The 26322-nt window shown below is 40.9% G+C and overlaps 2 protein-coding genes across 3 annotated transcripts; both read left to right on the forward strand.

Annotated features, from left to right (window-relative positions):
• Positions 1-78: 78 nt before the first annotated feature.
• slc25a1b (slc25a1 solute carrier family 25 member 1b) lies at positions 79-7069 on the forward strand. Its single transcript, XM_079448474.1, has 9 exons — positions 79-452; positions 2889-2996; positions 3571-3670; positions 3951-4089; positions 4277-4361; positions 4790-4894; positions 5028-5143; positions 5229-5302; positions 5389-7069. Exons 1-9 carry the CDS (start codon positions 341-343, stop codon positions 5501-5503), a joined length of 954 nt encoding a protein of 317 aa, XP_079304600.1. The 5' UTR covers positions 79-340; the 3' UTR covers positions 5504-7069.
• A 478-nt stretch (positions 7070-7547) lies between these two features.
• Positions 7548-26265, forward strand: pi4kaa (phosphatidylinositol 4-kinase, catalytic, alpha a). 2 transcript variants are annotated; one of them, XM_079448610.1, is made up of 55 exons: positions 7548-7748; positions 8684-8800; positions 8904-8997; positions 9074-9162; positions 9274-9346; positions 9472-9734; positions 9925-9991; positions 10117-10265; positions 10366-10431; positions 10514-10610; positions 10800-10991; positions 11072-11172; positions 11643-11772; positions 11901-12030; positions 12351-12446; positions 12711-12894; positions 13015-13115; positions 13289-13457; positions 13548-13598; positions 14692-14800; positions 14988-15124; positions 15303-15436; positions 15521-15603; positions 15712-15782; positions 15873-15997; positions 16524-16605; positions 16685-16768; positions 16858-16947; positions 17022-17141; positions 17215-17307; positions 17387-17543; positions 17624-17751; positions 17842-18000; positions 18285-18436; positions 18518-18625; positions 18711-18838; positions 19936-20094; positions 20212-20291; positions 20372-20571; positions 20766-20856; positions 21369-21536; positions 21637-21690; positions 21815-21935; positions 22022-22151; positions 22228-22298; positions 22394-22466; positions 22593-22663; positions 22734-22843; positions 23066-23170; positions 23256-23381; positions 23596-23716; positions 24034-24193; positions 24423-24512; positions 24587-24670; positions 24873-26265. In XM_079448610.1, exons 1-55 carry the CDS (start codon positions 7653-7655, stop codon positions 24922-24924), a joined length of 6291 nt encoding a protein of 2096 aa, XP_079304736.1. In that variant the 5' UTR covers positions 7548-7652; the 3' UTR covers positions 24925-26265. The 2 variants fall into 2 exon arrangements, with proteins under 2 accessions (XP_079304736.1, XP_079304735.1); XM_079448609.1 differs by having other exon boundaries at positions 7580-7748; positions 11898-12030.
• Positions 26266-26322: the final 57 nt, after the last annotated feature.

A 26322-nucleotide genomic window follows, 5' to 3' on the forward strand; every position in this document is an offset into this window, starting at 1 on the left:
TTTTATTTTTATTCAATTCAATTCAATAATAGTAAAATGATGTCAAATAATAATCAATCATGTATTTTAAACTTGCAGATCGAAACTCGTAAGAGCCCGCGATCTCGTTCCACCTTAACAGCGCTGTTGTGTTTGTCAGAAATATGGCGCTACAAGAGAGACTCGCCCCTCCTTAAAAAATGACCCTCAGCCCTGACAGAGAGAAGAGAAACTTCGGGCTGTCAAAAGATCACAAATCCCCTCAGAAAGCCCGTCACGTCCCATATGAGCCCCGTTTGCAGCGTTTCTGCCGTGGAGGACTCGCGTCTGTTTCTCTGTGGATTTGATTAAAACCAGGAAAATGTCAGTGAACCCCAATTTTGTGAGTCCTTTCCACAGACCCCGCTGTTTATCTGCCGCTGCTCCCGCGGGAAGCTCCAAACTCACCCACCCCGGAAAAGCTATTTTAGCCGGTAAGTGTCTTTTTGTGCTTAGAATTCACGTAAGAGTCAAAGTTTCGTGCGGTAACAGTGACTGACTCCAGATCGCAGGCGGCGAGAGAGATGTGCCGTACAGTTTTTGCACGGTCATGCACACTGTTTACAGTTATTTACCCCATTGATCCCCCACAGGGCAGTAAATCAGCATCATCACGGCACAGGCGAGTATTCTGTGTGTGTGTGTGTGTGTGTGTGTGTGTGTGTGTGTGTGTGTGTGTGTGTGTGTGTGTTAATGCTCGTGTGTTTTATGCACAACAGAATGAACAACTTATGATACAAAAGTATCACTTTTGATTGTAAGGTCATGACCTGCCTGTCACTCAAGTGGAATGTGTCAAACACGAGTTTACATCTTGAACATGTTATTAATCAATTTCCCTTAAATGTATTTTGATTTAAATTCAGAAGGAATGCAATTGAATGTTTTGACTACTAACAAACAAATAAAAAAACATTGTTGTTTTCGTAAATCCACGGTAAACTCAAATGTACTGTGGTGGTTATACAAATGATAATCAATCTCCTAAAAAAGCATGGTTACTACACCTTTACTATAATAAACCCATTGTTAACTTTCAGAAAGGTAAAACCATAGTAACCACATCTTTGCCATAGTTTAACTTGTTTACTTTTAGTGGGCTAAGATTCGGGTAAAATATTTGTCAATCAGGAGGCCAAAAACAATCTAAATTTTAATTTCCATAAGCACTATTATTACGTTCCTTCAGGATTTTTTGGTCTAGCGATACTAAACTATTTATTTTAGGGCATCTGTCTTGCATTTGTGGAATGAATGTCTTCCCAGGGCACGTGTTTGAGTCACAGCACTGAGAGTTTAATGAGAATCTCATAATGGTTTCATTCATATCTAGTTATGTGCTGCATGATTCTCGTGATGGTCTCAATAACTGCTTGGTGGTGTGATGTATGGATGAAATACCGTACAGTCTAAATGCATGGATCTATAGATGATCTACACTTTAGCATCTGAAGTTTGGCATGTATAGATTAACACAATAAAAAAGAATTAAGTTCATGTGCGGTGCATTGTGGGTCTGTGGCTGTAGCCTGTGTTAGACGTCATTCATGTTAGATCACATTTAGGAGGTTGTGTTCAGAAGGGATAAAGGGATTTTATGACAAAATAAATGTGTGTAGTCACACTCCGCCTCAGTGAATGAACTAGCAGCTCAACTAAAAAAAGAGCGTACCAAAGTCACACATACGCACGGCGTACACACACAAGGTCATTGATTGCATCATATAGGGCCTGTTTGTTTAACTTTAGGATGTAAAACAGGATAAGATGCTTCATTCGTGTTTGCTGTGAAGTAAGAGCACTGATATCCGACCTGACATTTTCCTAATACTGATACATCAGGTGGTTTCAAGTGATATGAAGGGGAACCGGTGGACCCGGGCCGCTCTTTAGGAAGAATGTGCCCGTGGGTTTCATGATGTCATAATGGTGAATGATGTTGTCAGCAAATGCACCCCTCCACTTTCTGCTCAAAGCAGTTTAGGTGTGTTGGTAAAACCAGCCAGACAAACAGGTTCTGTGCTATGTGCATATAGATCCTTACAGGACATCAAAATGAAATGTGTTTGTACTCATTCCATTTAATGCTATTGCATTCATAGTTTTATCTTATCTTAGTTGAAATTTTAACGAAACATAAAAATAGAGTCCTTTTTTCACCCTCAACACAAATGACTTTCATTCTTTTGAGGAACACAAAGGGCAGATTGTGAGGCCCTAACAGTCAAAAAAGCAGGTAGAAAAGCATGCAAAAGGAGGGAGGGGTGACTGAGGCTGTCAGTCATTCACTGTCTTTCCATTTTAGAAAGTTTTTTAGAACTTTTGAACATCTGTGTATTTTTTGAGTTGCATTTAGCTTTGTGCTTGTTTACATTCATGGCGCAGTAAAAGAGACGTGTCGACAAAGTTGAGCTGTAATTAAAGATCAGGAGCGTTTGGTTAAGTCAAACCTGTTTGTAAGAGAGAGAGAGAGAGAGAGAGAGGGGGGCGGATCCAGTGGAAAGTTCTCGTCCAACCAATAGCAGTCGGACACTCCCACCCATTACTGCTGGCTGTTCATCTGCAGATGTGCTAAACCAGGACATTTAAGGAGGCGACAGATAATTGTGATCCACAAATAATTATACTATTCAGAGAGATGATTATAATTGTGTAAACTCTACATAATTCTATTGTATTTATGACTGAAATGTAATCTTTCGTGGTGCTTGTTATGGAACATGTCAAAGTCAATTAAATCTAGTTTATGTATAATTGAATAAAATATGACATGAAAGAATGATCATGCTATTGTTTTTAATTTAAAAGACAAAAAACATCTTTCCTGGACCATTTCTTTTGATTTTAACAAATCATCTGTGTTTTTGCAGGTGGCATTGCTGGAGGCATTGAAATCTGCATTACATTCCCAACAGAATATGTGAAAACTCAGCTCCAGTTAGATGAAAAGGCCAATCCACCTCGACACAAAGGAATCGGTGAGTGTTTGCTCACACGTTGATACTCATCACTGCCTCTTATTATCAACAATGATTGTCGTTATCATTGAATCTGCTACGTTCCAAAAACTCTCATTTAAACACTGTGGGCTAAGACACTCGAATGATCAGCGTATCTAAAGTTCGCTCGGGTTTGAAGTTCAAGGTTCAGAATCCGATGCGCTTCGTTGAGATCAAAACACGTCAGCTGATGGACCTTGGATGGTGGCCCCTTTTTCACAACGCGCTTATCTGCACTGGTTGTTCATCCATGGTGTTGGCCAATAGTACACCTGTGATCCGCAGTATCACGTTGAGACGTTCTGAGGGTTCGCGCCGGGCACGTTCCCTTCTGAACTGATGAATGATTTACCCGACTGCAGGAGATCAGAGCAAGAACATTACCTAAATGAACGGTTTAATAACTCATACCTCGCCGCCACTGTTCCTAATGATTCATGTTATGAATGTCTCACAGGCTCAGATTTGTATCCTCTTTCATAGTTTAAATGACAGCACTAGTGATGGTTTTTGTAATGCTGTCATGTTACGCTTCTCTGTGCTTCTCGTATAGTTGACTGTGTGCAGCAGACGGTACGGGGTCATGGGGTGAAAGGGCTGTACAGGGGTCTGAGTTCTCTGCTTTATGGATCCATTCCCAAAGCTGCGGTGAGGTAAGCGTTTTCTGACCCCCTGGGACAAAACACCATAGTCTGATGCGCATAGATAGAAAGACACATTGACATGTAAAGTTCACTTGATGTTTGTGGAAAAAGCATATTCAGAGGAAAGAATATTACAGTTGTGCTTAAGAATGACTGAAAAAGCCGCCAGCCAATGAGTCAGACTGGATCATAAATCCCATGAGCATACAGTTCTCATAAATATACCCCTCATTTCTAACTATAAGTACAGGTTGTTTTATCTGTAAACCAATATAATTCTGTCCTGCAGGTTTGGAATGTTTGAGTTCCTCAGTAACAAGATGAGGGATGAATCTGGGAAGTTGGACAGCACACGGGGGATGATCTGCGGTCTGGGGGCAGGTGTTGCTGAGGCTATAGTCGTCGTGTGTCCTATGGAGACTGTAAAGGTGTGTAAGAGGATATTTACCACCTGATGGTGATGTCTGAACACTAAGCATTTGTACAGCTTTCGTGGCTGTCAAAGCATGAAACATACGTTTAAATGTAACTAATATACAGTATATAACATTTCTGGTTGAATCAACATTGACATGAAAATATTGATTTATGAGTCTGTTTTTCTTCCAATTTCAGGTGAAATTTATCCACGATCAGACATCTGCAAACCCAAAATACAGAGGCTTTTTCCACGGCGTGAGAGAAATTGTCAGAACACAAGGTGAACGTTATAATGCAGCACCACCTGCTGCAGAAACACATGCACAACAAGATTGGAAATTTAACATTTCTATTGTCATTTTACTAAAACCCATTATTGTGGTTGAATGGAAACACCTCAATAAAAAGAAAATATATTTAAAAAATAATTTAATATATATTTTCAAAATAGATAGAATAATATATTGTGAAAACATGAAAATGATGAAATATTGATTATTACATTAGAAATGGCCACTTTTCATACATGGAATAATATAAGAACTTGCGTCTAATATATATGATATTTTACAGTATATTTCCATATATTTCTGTTTAATAAGGGCATCCACGTTCTTAAGATCTTGTTGGGGTATTCTTTATATCAAATTAGGAGAAATCCTAGTTATCTTTTCTAAATGTCACTCGTTTTATTTTCATTGTTTTTAGGACTCAGGGGAACTTATCAAGGTTTGACAGCTACTATACTGAAGCAAGGCTCCAACCAGGCCATTAGATTCTATGTAATGACTGCCCTGAGAAACTGGTACAAAGGTGAGAAACTGGTCCACAATCATTGTCATTTCAAGCATTGAGCTACAGTACTGCGCTACTTTACACGCTAATAACAAATAAATCTAAGTATTAGAGCTAAACTGTGACTGAAACATTTCATTGTGTTCACTAGGTGATAATCCGAATAAGACCATGAACCCTCTCGTAACGGGAGCGTTCGGAGCCTTTGCGGGTGCTGCCAGTGTGTTTGGAAATACGCCACTGGATGTGATCAAAACTAGAATGCAGGTGTGTAATAAAATACAGAACTCTTGACAATGTCATTAGATGAGTGATAGTGTGATTAATGATAGTGATATAATGATATCTACAGGGATTAGAAGCTCACAAATATAAAAGCACCCTTGACTGTGCCATCAAGATCATGAAACACGAGGGACCAGCCGCGTGAGTCAAACTAACACAAAGCACCAGGTTAAATTATTTATAATATTTATTTTTATATTTTTAATGTCTTCTTTTTTTCTCTTAAGATTCTTCAAAGGCACAGTGCCCAGATTAGGCCGCGTGTGTTTGGACGTGGCCATAGTGTTCATAATCTATGAAGAGGTGGTTAAAGTTCTCAACAAGGTTTGGAAGACAGATTAATGATGTGGATGAAACCTAGTGATCGGCGGAGTCTGACCCTCATGACAAATCACGGTGTGCAACAACTGGGAACATTTACACAGGGTCCAAAATATCTGCCTACAGCAGACCTACAAGTCACTGGAATGTATTTCATTTGTTAAGAGAACAATTACCCCAATTTATGTGAGAAGACATCAATTACTTGAACATTAGATTCATAGGATTTTTTTACCCCAAGGACCAATTTTAATAATTACTTTTAATGGACAACTAACTCTTTGGGGAGACAGACTTTACTCTAATGTTTTTTTATAAAGCATTTTGTTAGTGTCATAGAAATATTCTTCCTAGTTTTAATAATGTTATTTTTCCAAAGTGCAATTTATCAGCAAATATTTCTCACGTTTTTCGTTGTAAATGTTCTTATTTCATATTCCTTACATGTGGTCATATACTGAGTGCTGAGGGGGTAACAAACTCAGTAAAACCGCAAAATAACCAAAGCTTTTCATCTTAACAAGAAAACATGTGTTTTATACCCAGTTAGAGGTACATATAATACATGCACTTTGACAGTTGGTAGTAATCCAGGTTTAATGATTATTTTAAGTGCCTACAGTATATTAATATACTTTTTTGTTAATTATTGTTTACATTGTTGTTGCCATAAGTTGCATTTAATTTCTCCCTGCTGTAACACAACTTCATGATAACATTGAAAAATAATTGTATTAGATCTGTTGCTCTGATTCAGGCTGAATTCACCTGTAATGAATACCACACTACATGCTGTGCATATCCACTCAGACAGTACAGAAACAAAACGGTGTTCTTTCATCGTAAGGGAGCGTCACCAAAGAGCAAGGTTACTCCAATATGATGTTAACTTATTAGCTTTAGCTATGTGCAGTTAATGATGTTAAAGCTCAACATATGTTGGAGTCTCTTAAATGCTGATCATCGATCACTACATGCCTTAAACATGATTCACAATCTTTTATGTTCCACCGTTTTTCTGCTTTCCTACCTCAAGATATTGTCAAAAATCTAAAAAACAGATCTTGCAGCGCTAAAGTACAATATATGTCAGGTAAAATAAGATATAGCGGGTGACATGTGAATGTCCACTTTTAACATTTTGTCAGATGTTAACTTTTCACATTATATATACCAGACAGAGAACTAGAGTGACTTGCGACAGTTTTAGAGTATAAAAGTACCCGGGTCAGGGTATGTACGGCTTATATTCAATGCTGTTTTCATTAACATCATCATGTGGGAATATAGGAGTATAACAGTCTTCATGTTATAAAACAACTGTGCCTGTGGTTATTCATGTAGTTGAAACTTACAGCTTCTTAAAATGATCCCTTAAGGTTATTCACAATGTGGTAGTCAAATCAGATGTGAAATGTGTGTGTGCTTTTGTAAATGTGGTGACGGCTAATCCATGTTGGGACTGTAAATGGCATCAGAAATAAAGATAGGATTTTATTTTGTTTGTGTGAGAGACATCAGAGTGCACACGTGTGACTATTTCTAATGTGCCTTCAGCTTGTGTGAGAATAAATTGTGCTGACTGTAAAATGTGTCTGTTTAATTGACATCCTCTAAGGAAATATAGACATCAAACAATATTCTTACATATATTTTGACATTGAGACAGAGAGTTGATGCAGTTTTTTTACATTTCAATCTGGTAACATGTATGAACAACATGTTCTCTTTTAAGAAAAGTATAAATACAATTAATTCAATTAAGTGTTCACTAATTTGTCAAGTAAAATTGTATCGTCCTGGATTTATTTATTCTGGATATATATTTAGACTTTTTAATCATCATTATAAAATGTAATGATATCATTTTGAGGTTTGTGTGTAAAGGGTGATTTTGAGAAATATATTAAAATAATCAAGTATAAGTACGCTACTGTATTAAAGTATATAAGCGAATGTATTTATAAATGTATGTTTATAAAAATATATTATGTCGTTGATGATTTCAACTTGTCATTGTCAGCAGTGTCGTGAATGATATTCGCGTTCTGTGACCTTGTCAAATGTCCCTTCGGACTCTCCGTACTCGCCGCTCTCATCCGCTCTCACTTGACGAGTATTTCATTTTAAGATGTAAATATTTGTTCGTGGTTTTATTAATAAATGAATAATGTCTGCGAAGGGGACGTCGAGAGGATTTTTTTTTAATACTGTGCTGTCTCTCGCGCGCTCTCTGGCTGCGCATCGGCCCGCTCCGATTGACAAGGTGAGAATTTCACTTCCTATTAGCATCTGAAGCTAATAGCTAACACAACCAAAACAAACCGGCGTATTATTACATTGATCACATCACCGCCGCAATATTGTGCTTTTATTTAACCCTTCTTCCTCTGATCGTAATGTCCAGACATTTAAGTAACCTGACATAGTTTGTTAAGTCATTGGTTTACCAGTTCAACCTTCCCTTTCCAAACCAAGATATTTGTTAGCATCATCTACTCCTCGATTAAATTCAATTGAATATTTCGTATGTTACTTATTTTAAATTCAAAACTGCTCCGTTATGTTTGTTGCAAAGGTGTCAGCCTCTGACAGGTATTCATTCAATGAAAGCAATACACTTTTGGTAGTCATGTCAGAACTGCTGAGAAATGTGAGAAAGCCTTCAGTCATCCACAATAGCAGTCGTATCATATCTATACTCAAGATTTGCTTTAAAATTGTGTTAAATAATAATGACGTGTGAGGTTTATTAATACAGCTAACCCGTTTTAACAGTTTAATTTGGTCACAGCAGAAAAACATTATACTTTATTTTGAATACAGAACCAGTTATTCATGTTTGTGTTTTCAACATATGTTAATATGTGACCGAACCAGTAAGAGGTTTGGTCTTCACGGAGGAGTTTCTACAAAAAACTGTCTCTGAGAACAAAACAACATTGTCACAAACGTGTTTGGAAAACAGAAAATCAATATGTTCTTGTCAACTAAATATTTTCAAAAGTAACTACATAACGCTTCGGCATGTAAGGTCTTCTGAAGACATAGTTATGTATATTATATGAAGTTTTTTTTTGTTAGTCCAAAAACAAAATAACACGCAGTCTAGCACAGTCTTTGTCATGTGGTTGTCAAAATGTCAGCTCTTATTTGTATAAAAGGCTCATTTAAATACACCCTTACGTATGTGATATGTAGGTTCAGAAGCTACAATGCATGTGTCCTGTGGACATCCGTGGTGTTTTCCAGCTGGATGAGAGGAGAAGAGATGCTGTGATCGCTCTGGGCATCTTTCTGGTGGAGTCTGATCTACAGGTGCTGGTTTACGTACACCTCTGTACGGTTGAATATTTCTGGAATGATTGATGCTTGATATGAAACAGTAATATGGATTATTGAAATGTGCGTTTGTCTTTAGCACAAGGACACTATCGTCCCTTACCTGCTGGGTCTGCTGAAGGGATTGCCCAGGGTGCAATGGATCGAAGAGTCTTCAGAGAGGAGAGGAAGAGGTTAATAACATCTCTTTTCTCTCACGTCTTCTGATGTAAGTCTCAGCTGCTCATGAACTCTCACTGGTGTTTTCAGAAACGCTTCCTGTCGCAGAGAATTTTTCATTTAGTTTGGTGACGATGCTCTCAGACGTCGCCCAGATTGACGAGTCCATGCGAATCCAGGTCTGTCCCCTTTATCAATGTTGAGGTTGGAAAGTTGGTGCCGTGTGTTGTTCTTAAAAAAATGGATAGAGGACAACAATGATGGATAGATTACTGTCGCGTCTCTTTCAGATTCTGGAGGCTGTCATGAATCTCATGCAGGTTCTGCAGGAAACGTGTCAGAACATTGAAGGTCAAGATAAAGGTCGGTGACCTCCACAGAGAATCCATTTTAAATTGTTTAACGATGGAATGAACTTCGATGTCAAATAGGAAACGGTATCCTCATGTTTATGTGAAACCATGATCCATTATGACTCACTTCCTCAGAATACCTGTGTAAATACACTGTGCCCTGTCTGCTCGGCGTGGTGCGAGCTTTCGGTCGCTACAGCAACATCGATGAACCCCTGCTGTCCAAAGTGTTCCCGCGGGTGAGCCCTCAGCCTCTGGGCACAGGTGAGACGACGGAGGTGACCCGCCGGAGATCCTTCAACGATTTCCGCTCCATCCTCCCCAGCTCCTTCCTCACGGTCTGCCAGAGCGACACCCTGCGCCGTAAAACCAGCAGCGTGTCCAGCACATCTCAGCAGGTACAGGGTGCAGTTCTGCATTAAACCATCGGGGGGCGTCTGTATCTTTAAATTGTTCGGCTACAGCCAAATGATGCCAGCCAGCATGCACACTCAGCAATGAAATGTCATATTTCATTCTACAAACGTGAAGCTGTTCGATTTATGTTATGTGATGTCAGAATGATTTTATATATTTGTTTTTACGTAGGCCAGTCCTGAGCGTGCCGGACTTCCTCCTAGTTCACCTTCTGATCCCTCTGCTCCTTATTTTGAAGGTAAAAAAATCTCAACTTCAACCTTATCGTATGTTGTTCCCCTACGCTAGTAATGAAACAAGGATGTACATATCGTTCATGTACTTTTTAAATAAGACTCGATATCATGGCGTTCTCTCCGGCAGGCTCATATCTCCCCGACGGCAGCGCTGTGGATCCAGACTATTATTTCTCCACCATCAGCTCCAGTTTCTCCGTGTCTCCTCTCTTCATGGGCAGTAACAGTCAAGAGTTTGACGTTCCTCTGGAATTACTCACACATCTTCTGCAGATGGTAAGTGTTGGTTTTACACCCGTCACGTCATTCTGAAGCATTTGCAGACCCGTGCTGTGACCGCTGTCATCTGTGTCTGTTTCTTTCTGGTGTCGGACAGGTCGAGCAGTTTGTTGCAGAATCTTTTTTGAAGGCGCTGGATCAGACTATGACAGAAGTGCTGGCGGTATATGCTTTCATTTGTAAACTTCTGCTTTGTGTTTCTTTTGTTTTAAAGACTCTATGTTAATCGTTCGTTTGCGTCATAGATTAATCCAGCGGCGAATCTGTTCTACAAGACCTTCAGTGATCCGCTGTATGTGGCCATCTTTAAAATGCTGAGAGACACTTTGTATTACATGAAAGGTAAACATCAGATTGTCATGGTTAATCCACAGCATAAAAAAAGATCATATAATAAATACCTTTGCCTTCAAACTACAGATAGAAATGAACAAACATTTACTGATGTGCCTGCGTATGATTTTTTTAATGGAAGTGTCCACGGGAAGTTACTGCTGTAGCTAGTGACCGTCGTGACGTACATGTTTTCAGATCTACAGACGGCGTTTGTGAAGGAGGTTCATGATTTCGTTCTGGAGCAGTTCAGCAGCAGTCAGTCTGAGCTTCAGAGGATCCTGCATGACGTGGAGTATCTCCACAGCGAGCTGAATCCCCTCAAACTGCGCTGTCAGGCCAATGCCGCCTGCGTGGACCTCATGGTATGGGCCGTCACGGAGGAACAGGGTGAGGCTGAATTTCTCCATCAGTTATCAGACGCATGCGACGCGGCTCTTCTGAACTTGTTTGCGGGGGGGTTTTGACAGGTGCGGAGAACCTCTGCACCAAATTGTCTGAGAAACTGCAATCCAAGACGTCCAGTAAAGTGATCATCGCGCACATGCCCCTCCTCATCTGCTGCCTACAGGTGTGTGCTGAGCCCCGCCCATTCTCACAGAGAACACCAAAAAATTATATAAAATCTTTCAATACTATTGAAATTAATGTGAATTAATGTGAAATTTCAGTCAAATTAAAGGGGCACTAGATATATAACAAGGTGTGTGTGTTGGGTGTGCGTGCGTGTGTGTGTTTGCCTGGGTTGGTGTGTTTGTTTGTATTCATCTTTGTATGTCTGGGACTTGGTCTGTGTGTGACTGTTTGTCTCTGTGTGTATTTGTCTCTTTGTGTGTGTTTGCATATGTATGAGAGTGGGTGGCTGGGGGTGGGTCTGTGTAACTGTGTATGTGTATTTGTGTGTGTGTTTGTCTGGTTTTGTGTATGTGTGTGTATTTGTCTTCGTGTGTCCTTTGTGTTTGTATATTTCTCCCTTTTATTACTTTGGTTCTTTGTGTAACCGTTTGTGCGTGTGTGGTTTTGTCCATGTGTGTGTAACAGGGACTGGGTCGGTTGTGCGAGCGATTTCCTGTGGTGGCTCATTCAGTCACAATGTCTCTGAGAGATTTCTTGGTGGTTCCTTCACCTGTGCTTGTTAAACTGTACAAGTATCACAGTCAGTACGCTACAGGTGAGATCTTTCTCATTGACCCTATATTATACAGTGTATACATCTTAAACACCCATGAAAAATAATACAAATAAAACAAATAAAAGTAGAATCAGGGTTTCTGAAAGTCCTCATCTCCTCATAAGCAGCCACTGGAGACATCAAGATCCATGTGACTAACGAACACTCTCAGTCCACCTTCAGCTCTAACTCCAGTAGAAGGAGCCAGCCTTCCATGTACGAGCAGCTAAGAGACATCTCCATCGACAACATCTGCAGGTAAACGTCTTCAAAACATCTTTCAAACTTCTTCACTGCAGGATTTACAGTAGTTTCAGATTAAATATCAAGATGTTATGTTAGGACATTGTAGGAAATCCCACATTAGTCAGTAGAAATATGCAAATTGAGGTTCAGCCTTTGAATTGCAACAGTATTGGAAAATACTGTTCACACGTTTTGAGCCCATAAATGTAGCTAATGTTTTTCTCTAATGAATCACATGGTTAACCATTTGTGAAATGGGCTACGGTCAGTTACTATCTAATAGGTTGCTAGTCAGTAATAAGTAACTCTTGTGTTTTTGTGCTTATATCTAGGTGTTTGAAGTCAGGTTTGACCATGGACTCTGTCATTGTGGAGGCTTTTCTCGCCAGCCTCTCCAACCGTCTGTACATCTCGCAGGAAAATGATAAGTACGTGATTGACGGAAGACCTTCAATGACCTCTTATCATGTTTAAACACAACATTGAATAAAATGTGTTTTATCAGTCAGTCATGTTACCTGGAGCGAGAAATGCACGTTTATTTGTATGCCAAAGTTCACTGGAAGAAATAACAAACATTTTTCCTTTTTATATAGCAAAGTTACACTTTAAATTAAACGCAAATATTCAATGTTGACTTTAAGGTCTGAAAGTGGTGCTTTCAGCTCTGTTTGTGCTCCTTTGTTCCTCAGGGATGCTCACCTCATCCCGGATCACACTATACGGGGATTAGGGCACATAGCAGTGGCCCTGAGAGATACTCCACGCGTGATGGAGCCCATTCTTCAGATCCTCCAGCAGAAGTTCTGTCAGCCTCCGTCTCAGCTCGACGTCCTGATCATAGACCAGCTGGGCTGTATGGTCATCACTGGAAATGTACGACATCACTTCTGTTTTTAACACATACAGTGTGCACTGAGAATGTATTAAATCATGTCGGACAGATTGGTTTTGGTCAGATAGTGCTAATGGTTTGTTCTTGTTTTACTCGGACAGCAATACATTTATCAGGAAGTGTGGAACTTGTTCCAGCAGATCAGCGTGAAGGCCAGCTCTATGGTCTACTCCACCAAAGACTATAAAGATCATGGATACAGGTGAGGGAAAATATCGCTGACGTTCAGTTTGGATCAAAACATGTTTGTCTTACATCACAGTGTAAAAATGTCATCCACCTTTGAAAAGCTTTTCTTTTCTGATGACACAACCAAGAGCATGTGGGCGGAGTCACTGTTTTGTCCAGTAATGTTGTGGCTTAACATATTCACAGACACTGTTCTCTGGCCGTGATCAATGCGCTGGCCAACATCGCAGCGAACCTGCAGACGGAGCAGATGGTGGACGAGCTGCTGGTGAATCTGCTGGAGCTGTTTGTTCAGCTGGGCCTGGAGGGCAAACGGGCGAGCGAGAGAGCCAGCGAGAAGGGTCCTGCCCTCAAGGTATCACCACCAAGGATAAATGAATACAAACACTTTGACTTATGTGTGGAGAGTTTTGTACAATGTGTCTTGTGATCTTTTCATCCTCAGGCGTCCAGTAGTGCTGGTAATTTAGGAGTTCTCATTCCTGTCATCGCTGTGGTAAGTGATGCTTTATGGAAACGTCTCTTATGGGACACTGAATGTACAATAAATAAATTGTGTTGATTGTAAAGTTTATTTTGGATATTATCTGATACAGTATGCTTAAGTGAGTGGTATTTTTTTGAATCAGTTACATGCGATTGTCAGGAAAATAAGTTTTTTGTTCATTTAAAGGACCCCTGTGAGGAAAAACAGGCTGTATTGGTGTGTGTGTCTTTAAATGCAAATGAGCTACTGGTCTCCGCCCCATTACCAGCAGAAAGCGCAGGATTTTGTGAGCCGGTGCTTCCAACAAGAAAAGGAGAAAAGATAATTGTCATTAAGCGAATGAGAAACACTGTCTCATCTTTAAAAAACAAACACGTTGTTTTCTGAGTAAATGCACTTCGCGTTATGTCTTTACACGTGCACATTGTTTTTTTATGTGACTATACACGGACGATGACGACAAACGTGTCATATGTTTAAAAACTGAAAACATGACCCATTATGAATCCAGCATTTGACTTCAGAGGCTCGATTTCCGAGTAAATGAAGACTTGCGTTCAGTCTTTCATCCAACAACAAAACACCTTGTGTCTTTACAAAACATTCTTGTAGCTCACTGTAAGTGGTCCAGCGTGAAAACAATGGCGGAAAGTGTAGAACTCAATGAGGGCGGAGACCTCAGCAGTCACAGGCAGGGCTCAATCAATGTGACGTCAGGCTACTGAGACAATCCCAACTTCTCGTTCAAGAAGACAGTTGAGGTTTATTGGGGATTGAAAAAAAAATGAATGGCTGGATTTTTATCATCCTAGGGTGGTTCTGTACACACTCCTGGCACACAGATATTTTAAAACAACATTTAAAATGAATCTATATTAAGATAAATAAATCCCTGTTGCACCACATTACATTTGTAAGGCCATGACGCATAAATCACTTTATCTTACTATTTTAATCTGCATATATGTGTACACCACATTCATAATGTTTGAAAAACTGCAATAGATATTACTATTTTATATTATTGGCATGTCGAAAATCTTTATACATGATTGTTTAAAAATTTTGAGTCATGATGTCTGAACTTATGTGTTATTTTTAGCTCACCCGCCGTCTGCCGCCCATAAAAGAGGCCAAACCCAGACTACAGAAGCTCTTCAGAGATTTCTGGCTCTATTCGGTTGTCATGGGATTCGCTGTTGAGGGCTCAGGTCAGATGTTTGTCATTTCTTTTTCACGTTTAGTTTATTTATGCTGGCCAACATGCGTCCATTCCACGACAAATATATACACACAGGAAGTTTGTATAAGTGCCTCTACCAACTTGACTTTATTAAGTCTTGTAACATATAGTGTGAGTTGATGTGCCTGATGTTGATCCGGTGATGTCATCATCAGGTCTGTGGCCGGAGGAGTGGTATGAGGGTGTGTGTGAGATCGCAATAAAATCTCCCCTGCTGACGTTCCCGAGCGGAGAGCCGCTGCGATCAGAACTGCAGTATAACTCCGCCCTCAAGAACGATACTGTCACTCCGGTACTGCTCAACACACTCCGCTTTTGTTCCTCACTTCAAAAACGTTGTACTTCTAAATATCAAATAGACAGCATTAATGAAGAAACACTATTGTTGTTGAACATTAATGGTATCTTGATAATACTGTCCTACATTTCACAGTGTAACTGTGATTTATTTGTCGTTCACTCATTTGTAGGCTGAGCTGAATGATTTGAGAAGCACCATCATAAATCTCCTGGATCCTCCACCTGATGTCGCCGCTCTCATTAATAAACTGGACTTCGCCATGTCCACCTATCTGCTGTCTGTCTATCGGCTGGAATACATGAGGTATGACAAGTTCAACACGCATGTCTGATCGTCGGTTTATCAGACGCTACGTCAGAATTCATTAATTCATTTCTGACATCTCAGGGTTTTACGCTCGCTGGATTCTGATCGATTCCAGGTCATGTTTCGCTATTTTGAGGACCGAGCCATCCAGAAAGACAAATCGGGTGAGTTGGAATATTTCTTTTTTTTTTAACTCATGAAATATAAACAAGCATCTCTGTTCAGGAGAGAGTTTCGGTTGGGGTTGATTAATGCGAATGTGTTCCTCACAGGAATGATGCAGTGTGTCATTGCAGTTGGCGATAAGGTTTTTGATGTATTTCTCCAGATGATGGCTGAAAAGGTAAACGAAACTAAGAATCTTGCGAGGACATTCATACCGTATCATCTCATCTCTCATCATCAACATCTCATTTTTCCTTTTTTCTTCTAGCCCAAGACCAAAGCTCACGAGGAGGAATTAGAATGTCACGCTCAGTTCCTATTGGTCAACTTTAATCACATTCATAAGAGAATCAGACGCGTGGCCGACAAATATCTGTCAGGTCTCGCTGAGACGTGAGTTCATCTCTGTTTCCTCAACAAATGTTTAATAGATAAAAATGTATCTTCTCTTTAATATCTCAATCATTTCAACGGAGAACAAATGAAATCTTAAAGGAAAAGTTCACCTTAAAAGTTAAGGTTGACGTTCAACATGTTTTAAGACCTCCCGGTGTCTTCGGAACACAAATAGAGATATTTTAGGGACATCCGAGAGATTTCAAGGCCTCCTCATAGACATCGTGGTTGTAGTTGTTGTCAAGGTCCAGAAAAGTACTAAAGACATTGGTCCATCTGCTCATAGTGGCTCAATTTTATATTTTTAAAGCGACAATAATACTTTGTGCGAAAAACAAACCAAAATAGGGACTTTGATCGATTTAACTTTTCCTTTACTTGATCGCTTCTCCTAAGCAAAGCAAAAGATACAGAAGAAGAAGAGATCTCAACAATGCCTCAAACTGAGCTCAGATTTGTCAAGTCTGCAATCAAAAGTCAATAATTTCTTATGTTTCTCGTTGCATCTTTGATGTTCCTGTAGTTTTCCTCATCTGCTGTGGAGCGGTCGTGTGCTGAAGACCATGTTGGATATCTTGCAGACTCTCTCTCTTTCTCTTAGCGCTGTAAGTTCTTCCTGCTTTATTCATACCAAGCTGTATTACAGATGTTTATGTTGCATTAGTAACTTAAACTTTCGTCCAGGACATCCACAAAGATCAGCCGTATTATGACATCCCCGACATCCCGTACCGGGTTACAGTTCCTGATACATATGAGGCTAGAGAGGTACACATCCACTTCTGTCTTTAATGCACTCAAACCTGCTGTCTGGAATGTATTTTTTGATATGCTGATATGTCATGTGTTTCGTGTAGAGTATAGTGAAAGACTTTGCCGCACGCTGTGGAGAAATCCTGAAAGAGGCTATGAAATGGGCACCGTCGGTCACCAAATCTCACCTACAGGTCAGAATCTGGACACGTGTATCGGACAGATTTCTGAAACACAGATCTGACGATCACGCTTCTCTCTCCCACAGGAATACCTGAACAAACATCAGAACTGGGTCTCGGGTCTGTCCCAGCACACAGGTCTCGCCATGGCCACCGAGAGCATCCTGCACTTCGCTGGATACAACCGACAGAGCACCAGCTTGGGTGTAAGATGATAACCAGGAGACACAATAAAACTAAGAATGTGTATTAGACATTGATTTTAATGGTTCATTTCAGACCACTCAGCTCACAGAGAGACCCACTTGTGTTAAGAAAGACTATTCCAACTTCATGGCCTCCCTCAATCTGAGAAACCGCTATGCTGGAGAGGTGTGCATGGGTTTTCTCTTTCTTTAATGCTAAACGCTGGTTTATTACCACGTGACGATGAGTGATCTCCTGTGTGCAGGTGTCAGGCATGATTAATTTCTCGGAGGCCACGAGGAGCACGTCAGACCTGAACAAGCTGATGATCCATCAGATGACTGAAGCTCTGGATCAAAGGCAGCCTGAAGCTTTCACTGAAGCCATGTTTAAAATGGCCGCTCTGCTGATCAGCTTCAAAGGCACGACGCACGCTTACACTCTCAGTATTCAATCAGTTTGGTGTGATGTTACGTTGATTTTGTGGTTTTGTCTCGTGTAGAGTGTGACCCTCAGCTTCTTCACCATCTGTGCTGGTCACCGTTAAAGATGTTCACGGAGAACGGTATGGAAACGGCTATAGCCTGCTGGGAGTGGCTGCTGGCGGCGCGCACCGGACTGGAGGTCCCGGTAAGACCCTTGGGCTTATTCTCTGCAGGTTTTACACAATGTAGCTTTTACCCAAATGTCAAATGTATTTCTCTGGTGTTCTGTGATCAGTTCATGCGGGAGATGGCTGGCGCGTGGCAGATGACCGTTGAGCTGAAGATGGGCCTGTTCTCTGACACCCAGGAGGAGGCGGATCCCCTCGCGGCTTCAGAGGAGAGCCAGCCCGTCCCCTGCCCTCCTGACGTCACACCTCACTACATCTGGATTGAGGTTACTGGTGCATTTATCTCTTGAAGCTTATGGCTATGTTCATAGCGTAGATGTTGTGAGAGGACTATGGATTGACCCGTCTGTAAAGCTCCTTATGATATACCAGAAATAGCTTCAGTCTCCTTGAGGGGAAACATGCCTCTTCTCATTTGTGTTGAGGGTCGTTTCTTTCAGAAAAGAAAAACTTTTGTGTGATTGATGTTATTTCCAAAACAGTAAGTGTTGCGGCAGTCTGTGTATTCTTAGAAGGGTTTTCATGACTTTGTTGTATTTGAATCGTACAGTTTCTGGTTCAGCGGTTTGAGATCGCCAAGTACTGCAGTGAAGATCAGGTGGAGATCTTCGGCAGTCTTCTGCAGAGGTCTCTGTCCCTCAATGTCGGTGGCTCGAAAGGCAGTTTGAATCGACACGTGGCCGCCATTGGTCCTCGCTTCAGGTCGGCAGAAAACACAAATGTCTTCTTTATTGTCCATAGGAGCAAACAGAACGATCTCATGTCTAATTTTTCTGCTCACAGATTGTTGACACTCGGACTCTCCTTGCTGCACTCTGACGTAGTGACCAACACCACCATCCGCAACGTCCTGCGAGAAAAGATCTACTCAAGCGCTTTTGATTATTTCAGGTATTTTATTACGCCGGATCACAACTGTGCTTAAATCTGTATTCTTTAGTAAATGGGATCATTACAAGTCGTCTTTGGTTTTCAGCGTCGCATCCAAGTTCCCAACACAGGGGGACAAGCGTCTCCGAGAGGACATCAGCGTCATGACCAGATTCTACGCCAACATTCTCTCCGATAAGAAGTACCTAGCCGCTAGCCAACTCGTGCCACCTGGTGAGCTCGGTGCCAATCCCCCTCCAAGCTCCCTCTCCGGGGGAATTTTCGGATCGCTAATCGTTTCCAGCACCTCTCCGATATCGATGTTAAGTAAGCCTCCCTCGCTACGACTGTGCAGATACAGTTCAGCAGGAGCATGTTGACGCGGTTCCAATTTGCATCCCCGCAAATTTGAACCCCTTGCTATGAAAATGCACGACAGACCTCCCGGCCGGTCTATTTATCAATTTGTCGCTGGGGCGCAAATTGAGAAATGGCTCAGTCCCGCCTTTCCACCCCCTGTACCGCCTCCACCCTCTCTCTGTCCATGGTAGAAAACATGAATTCATGATCATGCATGATCATTTAATAGCAGAGAACTAATTGACCAAATCCGTCCCTTAAAGCCTTTCCATCGTGTGATGTGCTACATCATCAGACAGAACCACCAATCAGCTGCTTCGCTTCATATTTACTCGTCACATGATCATTTATTTGGATTGTGTGTGGTGATAATACATGAAAGGTAATGGAGAAAGTGCTGGAATGATGGAGAAAAAAAAGAAAATCTGAATAAATATCAATGGTGAAGTGTGAATATCATGAAACATGTCCAAGGGTCTCATTTCACCCTCTCAAATTCGAAATTCTATTTGTTTAAAAAATTAATTAATCATATTTGAGCAAGATTTAAATGATCCTTAAACAAATACTTCATTTTCATTGATTGGACTGAAACGTGACCCAGATGTGTTTTCACCTTAAAGGGATAGTTCGCATGAAAATGAAAATTCTTTCATCATTTCCTCATCCTCATGTCATTTCAAACCTTTATGAGTTTTATTCTTCTGCAGAGCACAAAAGAAGATATTTTAAAGATTTTTCGATTACCAAACAACATTGAACCCCATTGACTTTCATCGTATGAACACAAATGAGGGATTTCTCCAAATATCTTCTTTTGTGTTCCACAGAAGAAAGAGTCAAGTTTTAAACCACATGAGGGTGAATAAATGACAGAATTTGTATTTTTGGCTGAATCATTCCTTTCATACCGTACCAGAGGAAAATAAAGCTAAGAGAAATGCATTGTTTGACAATGTTTTCTTTCCCAGATAACCAGGACCCGTCTCTGAACAGTCTGTCTGTGATGAACGCAGCCGATCCGAGGAACAACATGGACATGAGTGTAGGTTCACGACAGCAGAGCGGTCAGGGCTGGATCAACACTTATCCTCTATCCAGCGGCATGTCCACCACATCCAAAAAATCAGGTAAACGCACGACAGTTGTAAAAAAAGTGTTATACAATCAGAATTTGTCTACAACTGTCCATTTTATATATTAGTTGAGTTTTTGTGTGAAGTAATAAGAAGTGTTTTTCACTTTAGGCATGTCTAAAAAGAGCAACAGAGGCACCCAGTTGCACAAATACTACATGAAACGCAGAACACTGCTCTTGGCTTTACTGGTACGGTTGCATTTTCTTCGAATTTCCTCAGATCCTCATCAGACCACATCTTGAGTCCCAGGTGTTCTTGTGTTTGACAGGCGAGCGAGATCGAGCGACTGACCACGTGGTATAACCCGCTGTCCACGCAGGAGCTGAGCATCGCCACAGAGCAATCCGTAGAAACCAGCATCTCAAACTGGAGGTCCAAATATATCAATCTGAGCGAGAAACAGTGGAAAGACAACGTCAATCTGGCCTGGAGTATCTCTCCTTACCTCGCATTACAGCTACCCACCAGGTACAAATCAAGTCTGCTTCGGCAAAAAAAGCACCGGAGATTCACAATGCTTCAATTCTTTAGGTCAGATCGCTGACATTAAACTACAAAGCGAGGATGATGGATATCACACAACTGTACCATTACAGAAACAAATTGGAATCATGTTTTGAATCACGCTGAAAATGGCATGAGGTGTTTTTCTCGCTTTCCAGGTTTAAAAATGCAGACGCCATCGTGGTTGAAGTGACCCGCCTGGTTCGACTGGATCCAGACGCTGTCAATGATGTACCCGAGGCGGTGAAGGTTAGAAAACGCCCTTAGCAAGCCATCACAAATGCATCTGTAGATGAGCTTAAATTACCCACCAAGTTTAGACTTTTTGTGGACGGATGGTGAGATTTAAGTTTTATTTAGTTGTATTCATATTTTAAATGAGCTTTTTTTTTTTTTTTTTTTTGGTTATTGTGTTCATTTTAGTTAAAGTTTTAGCAATTTTGATATATGCTTTTGTCATTTTATAATTTATTGGGTTATTCTTTATGTTGCTATATAAGCTTGATTCTATTTTAGTTTTAGTTCATTATAAAAATGTTAATGCTTTAAACTTATTTTAGTTGTTGTCTTTCCAATTATTTTTAGATCAATACCTTATTTGATTTCAATGAACAGTAATATTTTAGTAAACTAAAATAACCCTTGTGAGAAATGCGTTAACTACACCTTTAACTTTATACAACACACTTTAAATCTGTTTCTGAAATAACGTTTTTTCCCCAACTGATAAACATCACATTCATGTGATCTCGTTCCTGTAGTTTCTGGTGACGTGGCACACGATTGATGCTGATTCTCCGGAGTTGAGTCATATTCTGTGCTGGGCCCCTGCCGATCCCCCCACCGGCCTGTCATACTTCTCCAGCATGTATCCGCCTCATCCGCTCACTGCTCAATACGGAGTGAAAGTCCTGCGCTCCTTCCCACCGGTACGTGCCAGCAGGGCGGCGCTGTGGCCTCGTCAGTATTTTAATGATTTGACAGATTTTAGCATTTCAACATTTGTCGTTCTGTGATCTGTTGTTTCAGGATGCCATTTTGTTCTACATTCCTCAAATCGTTCAGTCTCTACGCTATGACAAGGTGAGATGGAGGAGAACTTGACCTTTCCCTCCCCACCCCTCCCAACATCAGACAAAGTGTTGAGTCATACACCCCCGTGGCAGTTGCGAACATGTTCATGTATCTTTTCCGTGTTTTTGGACAGATGGGTTACGTGCGTGAGTACATCTTGTGGGCAGCGCAGAAGTCCCAGCTCCTCGCCCATCAGTTTATATGGAACATGAAGACCAACATCTTCCTGGATGAGGAGGGCCTTCAGAAAGATCGTACGTTACATACCGCACACGGCGTTTGAACCTCAGAAAGCTGTAAATGTGTTTTTATTGAGAGACGGGTTTGCTCTTTGGTTCAGCGGACATCGGTGAGCTGTTGGAGCAGATGGTTGAGGAGATCATACACTCTCTGTCAGGTCCCGCTAAAGATTTCTACCAGCGCGAGTTTGATTTCTTCAACAAGATCACCAACGTCTCCGCTATCATCAAGTACGACGATCATAACTGTTCTGTACTCTGACTTGTATTAGCCGCCATTGCATCCCTACACGTTTTTGTTTTTCAGGCCTGTTCCGAAAGGAGATGAGAGAAAGAGGGCGTGTCTAAAAGCGCTATCAGAAATCAAAGTTCAGCCTGGTCAGTGATTCGTCGCTTGAAACCTCAATAGTTGAGACTTACACAAGTTTTGTAAATATCCCTCATGCGTCTTTCTGTTTGATGACTCTCATCAGGATGCTATTTACCCAGCAATCCAGAAGCAATCGTCCTCGATATCGACTACAAGTCAGGCACTCCCATGCAGAGGTATCACAAACGTTAGAGCCGAAGATAACTCCCCGCTCTCCTGTTGTCCGGCTATCTGCAGTAGTAACTCTAGTGTTTACGTTTCTAGATTGATTTACGGTGTTATTGATTTGTGTGTTTCTACAGCGCCGCTAAAGCCCCTTATCTGGCCAAATTCAAAGTTAAGAGGTGTGGAGTGAGCGAGCTTGAGAAGGAGGGTGAGTGTCTCCATACGCAGTCATGTAATGTGTTCTGTCAAGATGTTAATGGTGTGTTTGCCGTCTGCAGGTCTGCGCTGTCCCTCAGACTCTTTGGATGAAGCTGAAGAGAATTCTGAGTCGGCTCAGAAGGTCTGTTGGCAGGCGGCCATCTTTAAAGTGGGCGATGACTGCAGACAGGTGGGTGTCCTTTCAGACTACATGTAAGGACGTCTCGTTCTCATTAATGTAATATTATAAATACTTTATTTATATTTACAATAAAGAGAAAGTAAAAAAAATCAAATCTGCTTTTAATTTACTCACTCTCGGGCCATTAAGTTTAATCAATTTTATCGTTTTCAAGTTTTGATTGAAACAAAAAAGTCTTAATCGTTAGAATGATTGTTTGTCTGCTTTCAGGACATGCTCGCCCTGCAGATCATCGGCCTTTTCAAGAACATCTTCCAGCTGGTTGGTTTGGATCTGTTTGTGTTCCCGTACCGTGTTGTGGCCACCGCTCCTGGAGTAAGTGCTTGACCCTTCCAACGCTCTCATTCCTGCTCACATGTTGAATTTCGACTCACCTGCGTTTTCCTCGTGACTCTTTCAGTGTGGCGTGATCGAATGTATTCCCGACTGTAAGTCCCGCGATCAGCTCGGCCGACAGACCGACTTCGGCATGTACGAGTATTTCAGAAACCAGTATGGAGATGAGTCCACGCTGGCCTTTCAGAAGGTCGTTTCTATCATTTCTTTCTTTTTTCACTTCGGTTAAAAATTTTCATTGTAAGAATGCTTTCGGAGAACGTCACTTTTTGATTTTGTATGTTTTATTCACGAACTTGTTTCGGTTGTGTTTGTATGGACAGAATGCTGTTGTGTGTGTTTATTGAGTTGCTCGTGTAGTTTCTCATGTTTTTTTCTGTAATGTGTCTTTCTGACTCTCTCAGGCGAGATATAACTTCATTCGCAGCATGGCGGCGTACAGTCTCCTGCTATTCCTGTTACAAATTAAAGACAGACACAACGGCAACATCATGCTGGACAGCAAAGGACATCTCATCCACATCGGTCATCATCATTCTCTCTCTCTCTCTCTGACTGTCAATTAAACAATCTTGTAGTTTAGTGTTAAAGTCAATCTTTGCGCTTTAAAGTTTTTGGACATTTCTTCATAGTACGTCAGCCTTTAATAAAAACAAACTTGGCCCACTTCGTTTCTAAAGCTGCAATTCATAACTGTTTGCCTCTCTATCGCCATCTGTTTTGAAACATAGGATTGCATTTAATGACATCAGACTGACATTATCCACAAAATCAAACCAGACGGATTATTAATTAAAGCTTTATTTATACGTTAACTGAACTTTACTGTTTGCGTCTTGCAGATTTCGGCTTCATGTTTGAAAGTTCTCCGGGTGGGAATCTGGGCTGGGAGCCCGACATCAAGCTGACCGATGAGATGGTGATGATCATGGGGGGGAAGATAGAGGCCACGCCCTTTAAATGGTTCATGGAGATGTGTGTGCGCGGATACCTGGCCGTAAGGTGAGATGCGTCGCTGTTCAATATTTCAGCGCCCTTAGAGTGGACGATGCGCTCGGACGTGTTGAGACGTGAGCGTGTTCAGGCTGGATTTTGGCTGCCCTCTGCCTACCGTTTCTGTCCCCCTCAAACCTCCCCAACCATTGTTTCTATTGAGAGCAAGCTGTCTGCCATTCAGTTGTCTTCACGTTTCATTTTGTATTTCAACAGTGTATGTCATTTTTCATGTCAGGCCGTACATGGACGCTGTGGTGTCTTTAGTGACGTTGATGCTGGACACGGGGCTGCCCTGCTTCAGAGGACAAACCATAAAATATCTCAAGTATGTTCCTCACGCTCTCATGTGCCTGCTGTGGGGTGTTGACAGATGTTCAACCTCTTTATTGTTTTTGGCAGGCAAAGGTTCAACCCTAACATGAGCGAGAAGGAAGCAGCTGCGTTCATGATAAAAATCATAGAACGCTGTTTCCTCAGCAACAGGTACAATCCTCAAACCAGTGACTGCTGGATATTCAATACAAACCCTTTTATATATAATCAGACTCGTGATGAAGTCATGCATTTTAAAAACACTTTAAACATTTGTTTTCTAATGAAAGAAAGGAAAAACATCATTTTTCCTCAAAAAGTGTTGATATGTTTGAGACACATTGGCTTTGTTTGGTGTGTTTCTCTAATACAGGAGCAGAACATATGACATGCTGCAGTTTTACCAGAACCAAATCCCATACTGAGACCGGACCAGCACATCTTCCTCCTCAGACTGACATCAGCAGCCATCCTCAGTCTCTTAGAATCCATAACGACGAGCACTTTATAGATATAAATAATTCACCCACCTGATCTCAGCGTCCAGGTGTGTCACTTCCTGTTGGGCGGCCTCAGGGCCTGCATGTATGTCGTCTTATCTCCCTTTAAGGCATCTGCCGTTTGTGCGTTTGAGAGTTTTGACATTCCATGTTTATGAATACATCCTTTAACTCTACTTGAAACTTTATCAATGGGTTTAAATCCCAACACCCAGGAAGCCATTTCTGAGACGGGCACCGATTGCACTGTAGATTAGGTGCCGTCACAATGACCTGTTTTATGCAATACAACTTCGTGTGTACAGTGTATTTTCTGTGTACTTCGTCACTGGATGGGTGAAGCGCATGAAACCAGACGAACTTCAAAAGAAATAAATGTTGAATTATATTCAGACCTCATAAATGCGTTACTGTAATGCCAAAAAGAATCGTGAGCTGTGCTGTCGTGAACATGAAACTATTCACAAGAATTCAAATCGGGAATGTCTTTAGTTTTGATTTTGAGACGTCATGTGACCTGGATGTGTTCTGGTTTCGTGTGTTTGCTCTTAACAGGGACTTTCAACCCCAAAACGAAAAAAGTAGTGTACTGACGTTTTCAATAGCTGCTGATCTTTGATCACTCATGGTGTCAGAATATTTTGCATGTATTTTTTTTAAAGATTGTTTGCCTGTGACAATGAAGAATGAAGTAATTTCATAGCGGTCCAAATTGAAAGAGTATTACATTTCCTTGGTGAGGTTTACAGAAATGTGGTGTAGAATGATCATTTTTAAATAGACTATCGATGAATAGATTTAATATAATCTTACATGTTAGAAACGATCTGTAGTCTTAAGAATAATTTTCATGTAACGTTACTCAGAGATAAGATTGTTTTAGCTGTATACATTTTAATGGCAATAGAATTGAAAAACTATGCCTCATAAGAAATATGGCTAAAGGGTCTTGGACATGTTTCTGTGTATGTTGACGTTTTATCTGGTGTATTTTAATTCATGAGCATCATCATTGACAATCAATTCACCTGTTGAACTTTGTTCTGTGTGAAACTGATGTTATGCCGTACCATTACAATTCACTCATATTGATGTTTGTCAGTAAAAAGTCTGCTGGAAAAAAAACTCAACATGCTGTCACCGATGACATGCGCTGTTCGTCCACATTTGCACTTTTAATCATTTCATTGCTGTTAACGTAAATATATGTGTCCGTGAACAGACCTGAAATGATCTATAAAAATATAAACTCCGAATATAAAAGGCAAACGTGTTCCTTGTAGTTTTTGTCACAGATTCCTGTATAAGGTTTGATACGAAACT

Source organism: Barbatula barbatula (assembly GCF_947034865.1).
Source record: "Barbatula barbatula genome assembly, chromosome: 24".
In the NCBI taxonomy this organism is placed as follows: Eukaryota; Metazoa; Chordata; class Actinopteri; order Cypriniformes; family Nemacheilidae; genus Barbatula; species Barbatula barbatula.

Bases quoted from the DNA above. Each gene is read 5' to 3' on its own strand.
- slc25a1b (XM_079448474.1), top strand. From the start codon at position 341: ATGTCAGTGAACCCCAATTTTGTGAGTCCTTTCCACAGACCCCGCTGT. The intron at 2,997-3,570 runs GTGAGTGTTTGC...CTTCTCGTATAG, and splicing joins ACCTCGACACAAAGGAATCG to TTGACTGTGTGCAGCAGACG. The intron at 4,090-4,276 runs GTGTGTAAGAGG...TTCCAATTTCAG, and splicing joins GTCCTATGGAGACTGTAAAG to GTGAAATTTATCCACGATCA.
- pi4kaa (XM_079448609.1), top strand. From the start codon at position 7,653: ATGTCTGCGAAGGGGACGTCGAGAGGATTTTTTTTTAATACTGTGCTG. The intron at 14,801-14,987 runs GTCAGATGTTTG...TGTCATCATCAG, and splicing joins ATTCGCTGTTGAGGGCTCAG to GTCTGTGGCCGGAGGAGTGG. The intron at 22,152-22,227 runs GTACGACGATCA...TTTGTTTTTCAG, and splicing joins AACGTCTCCGCTATCATCAA to GCCTGTTCCGAAAGGAGATG.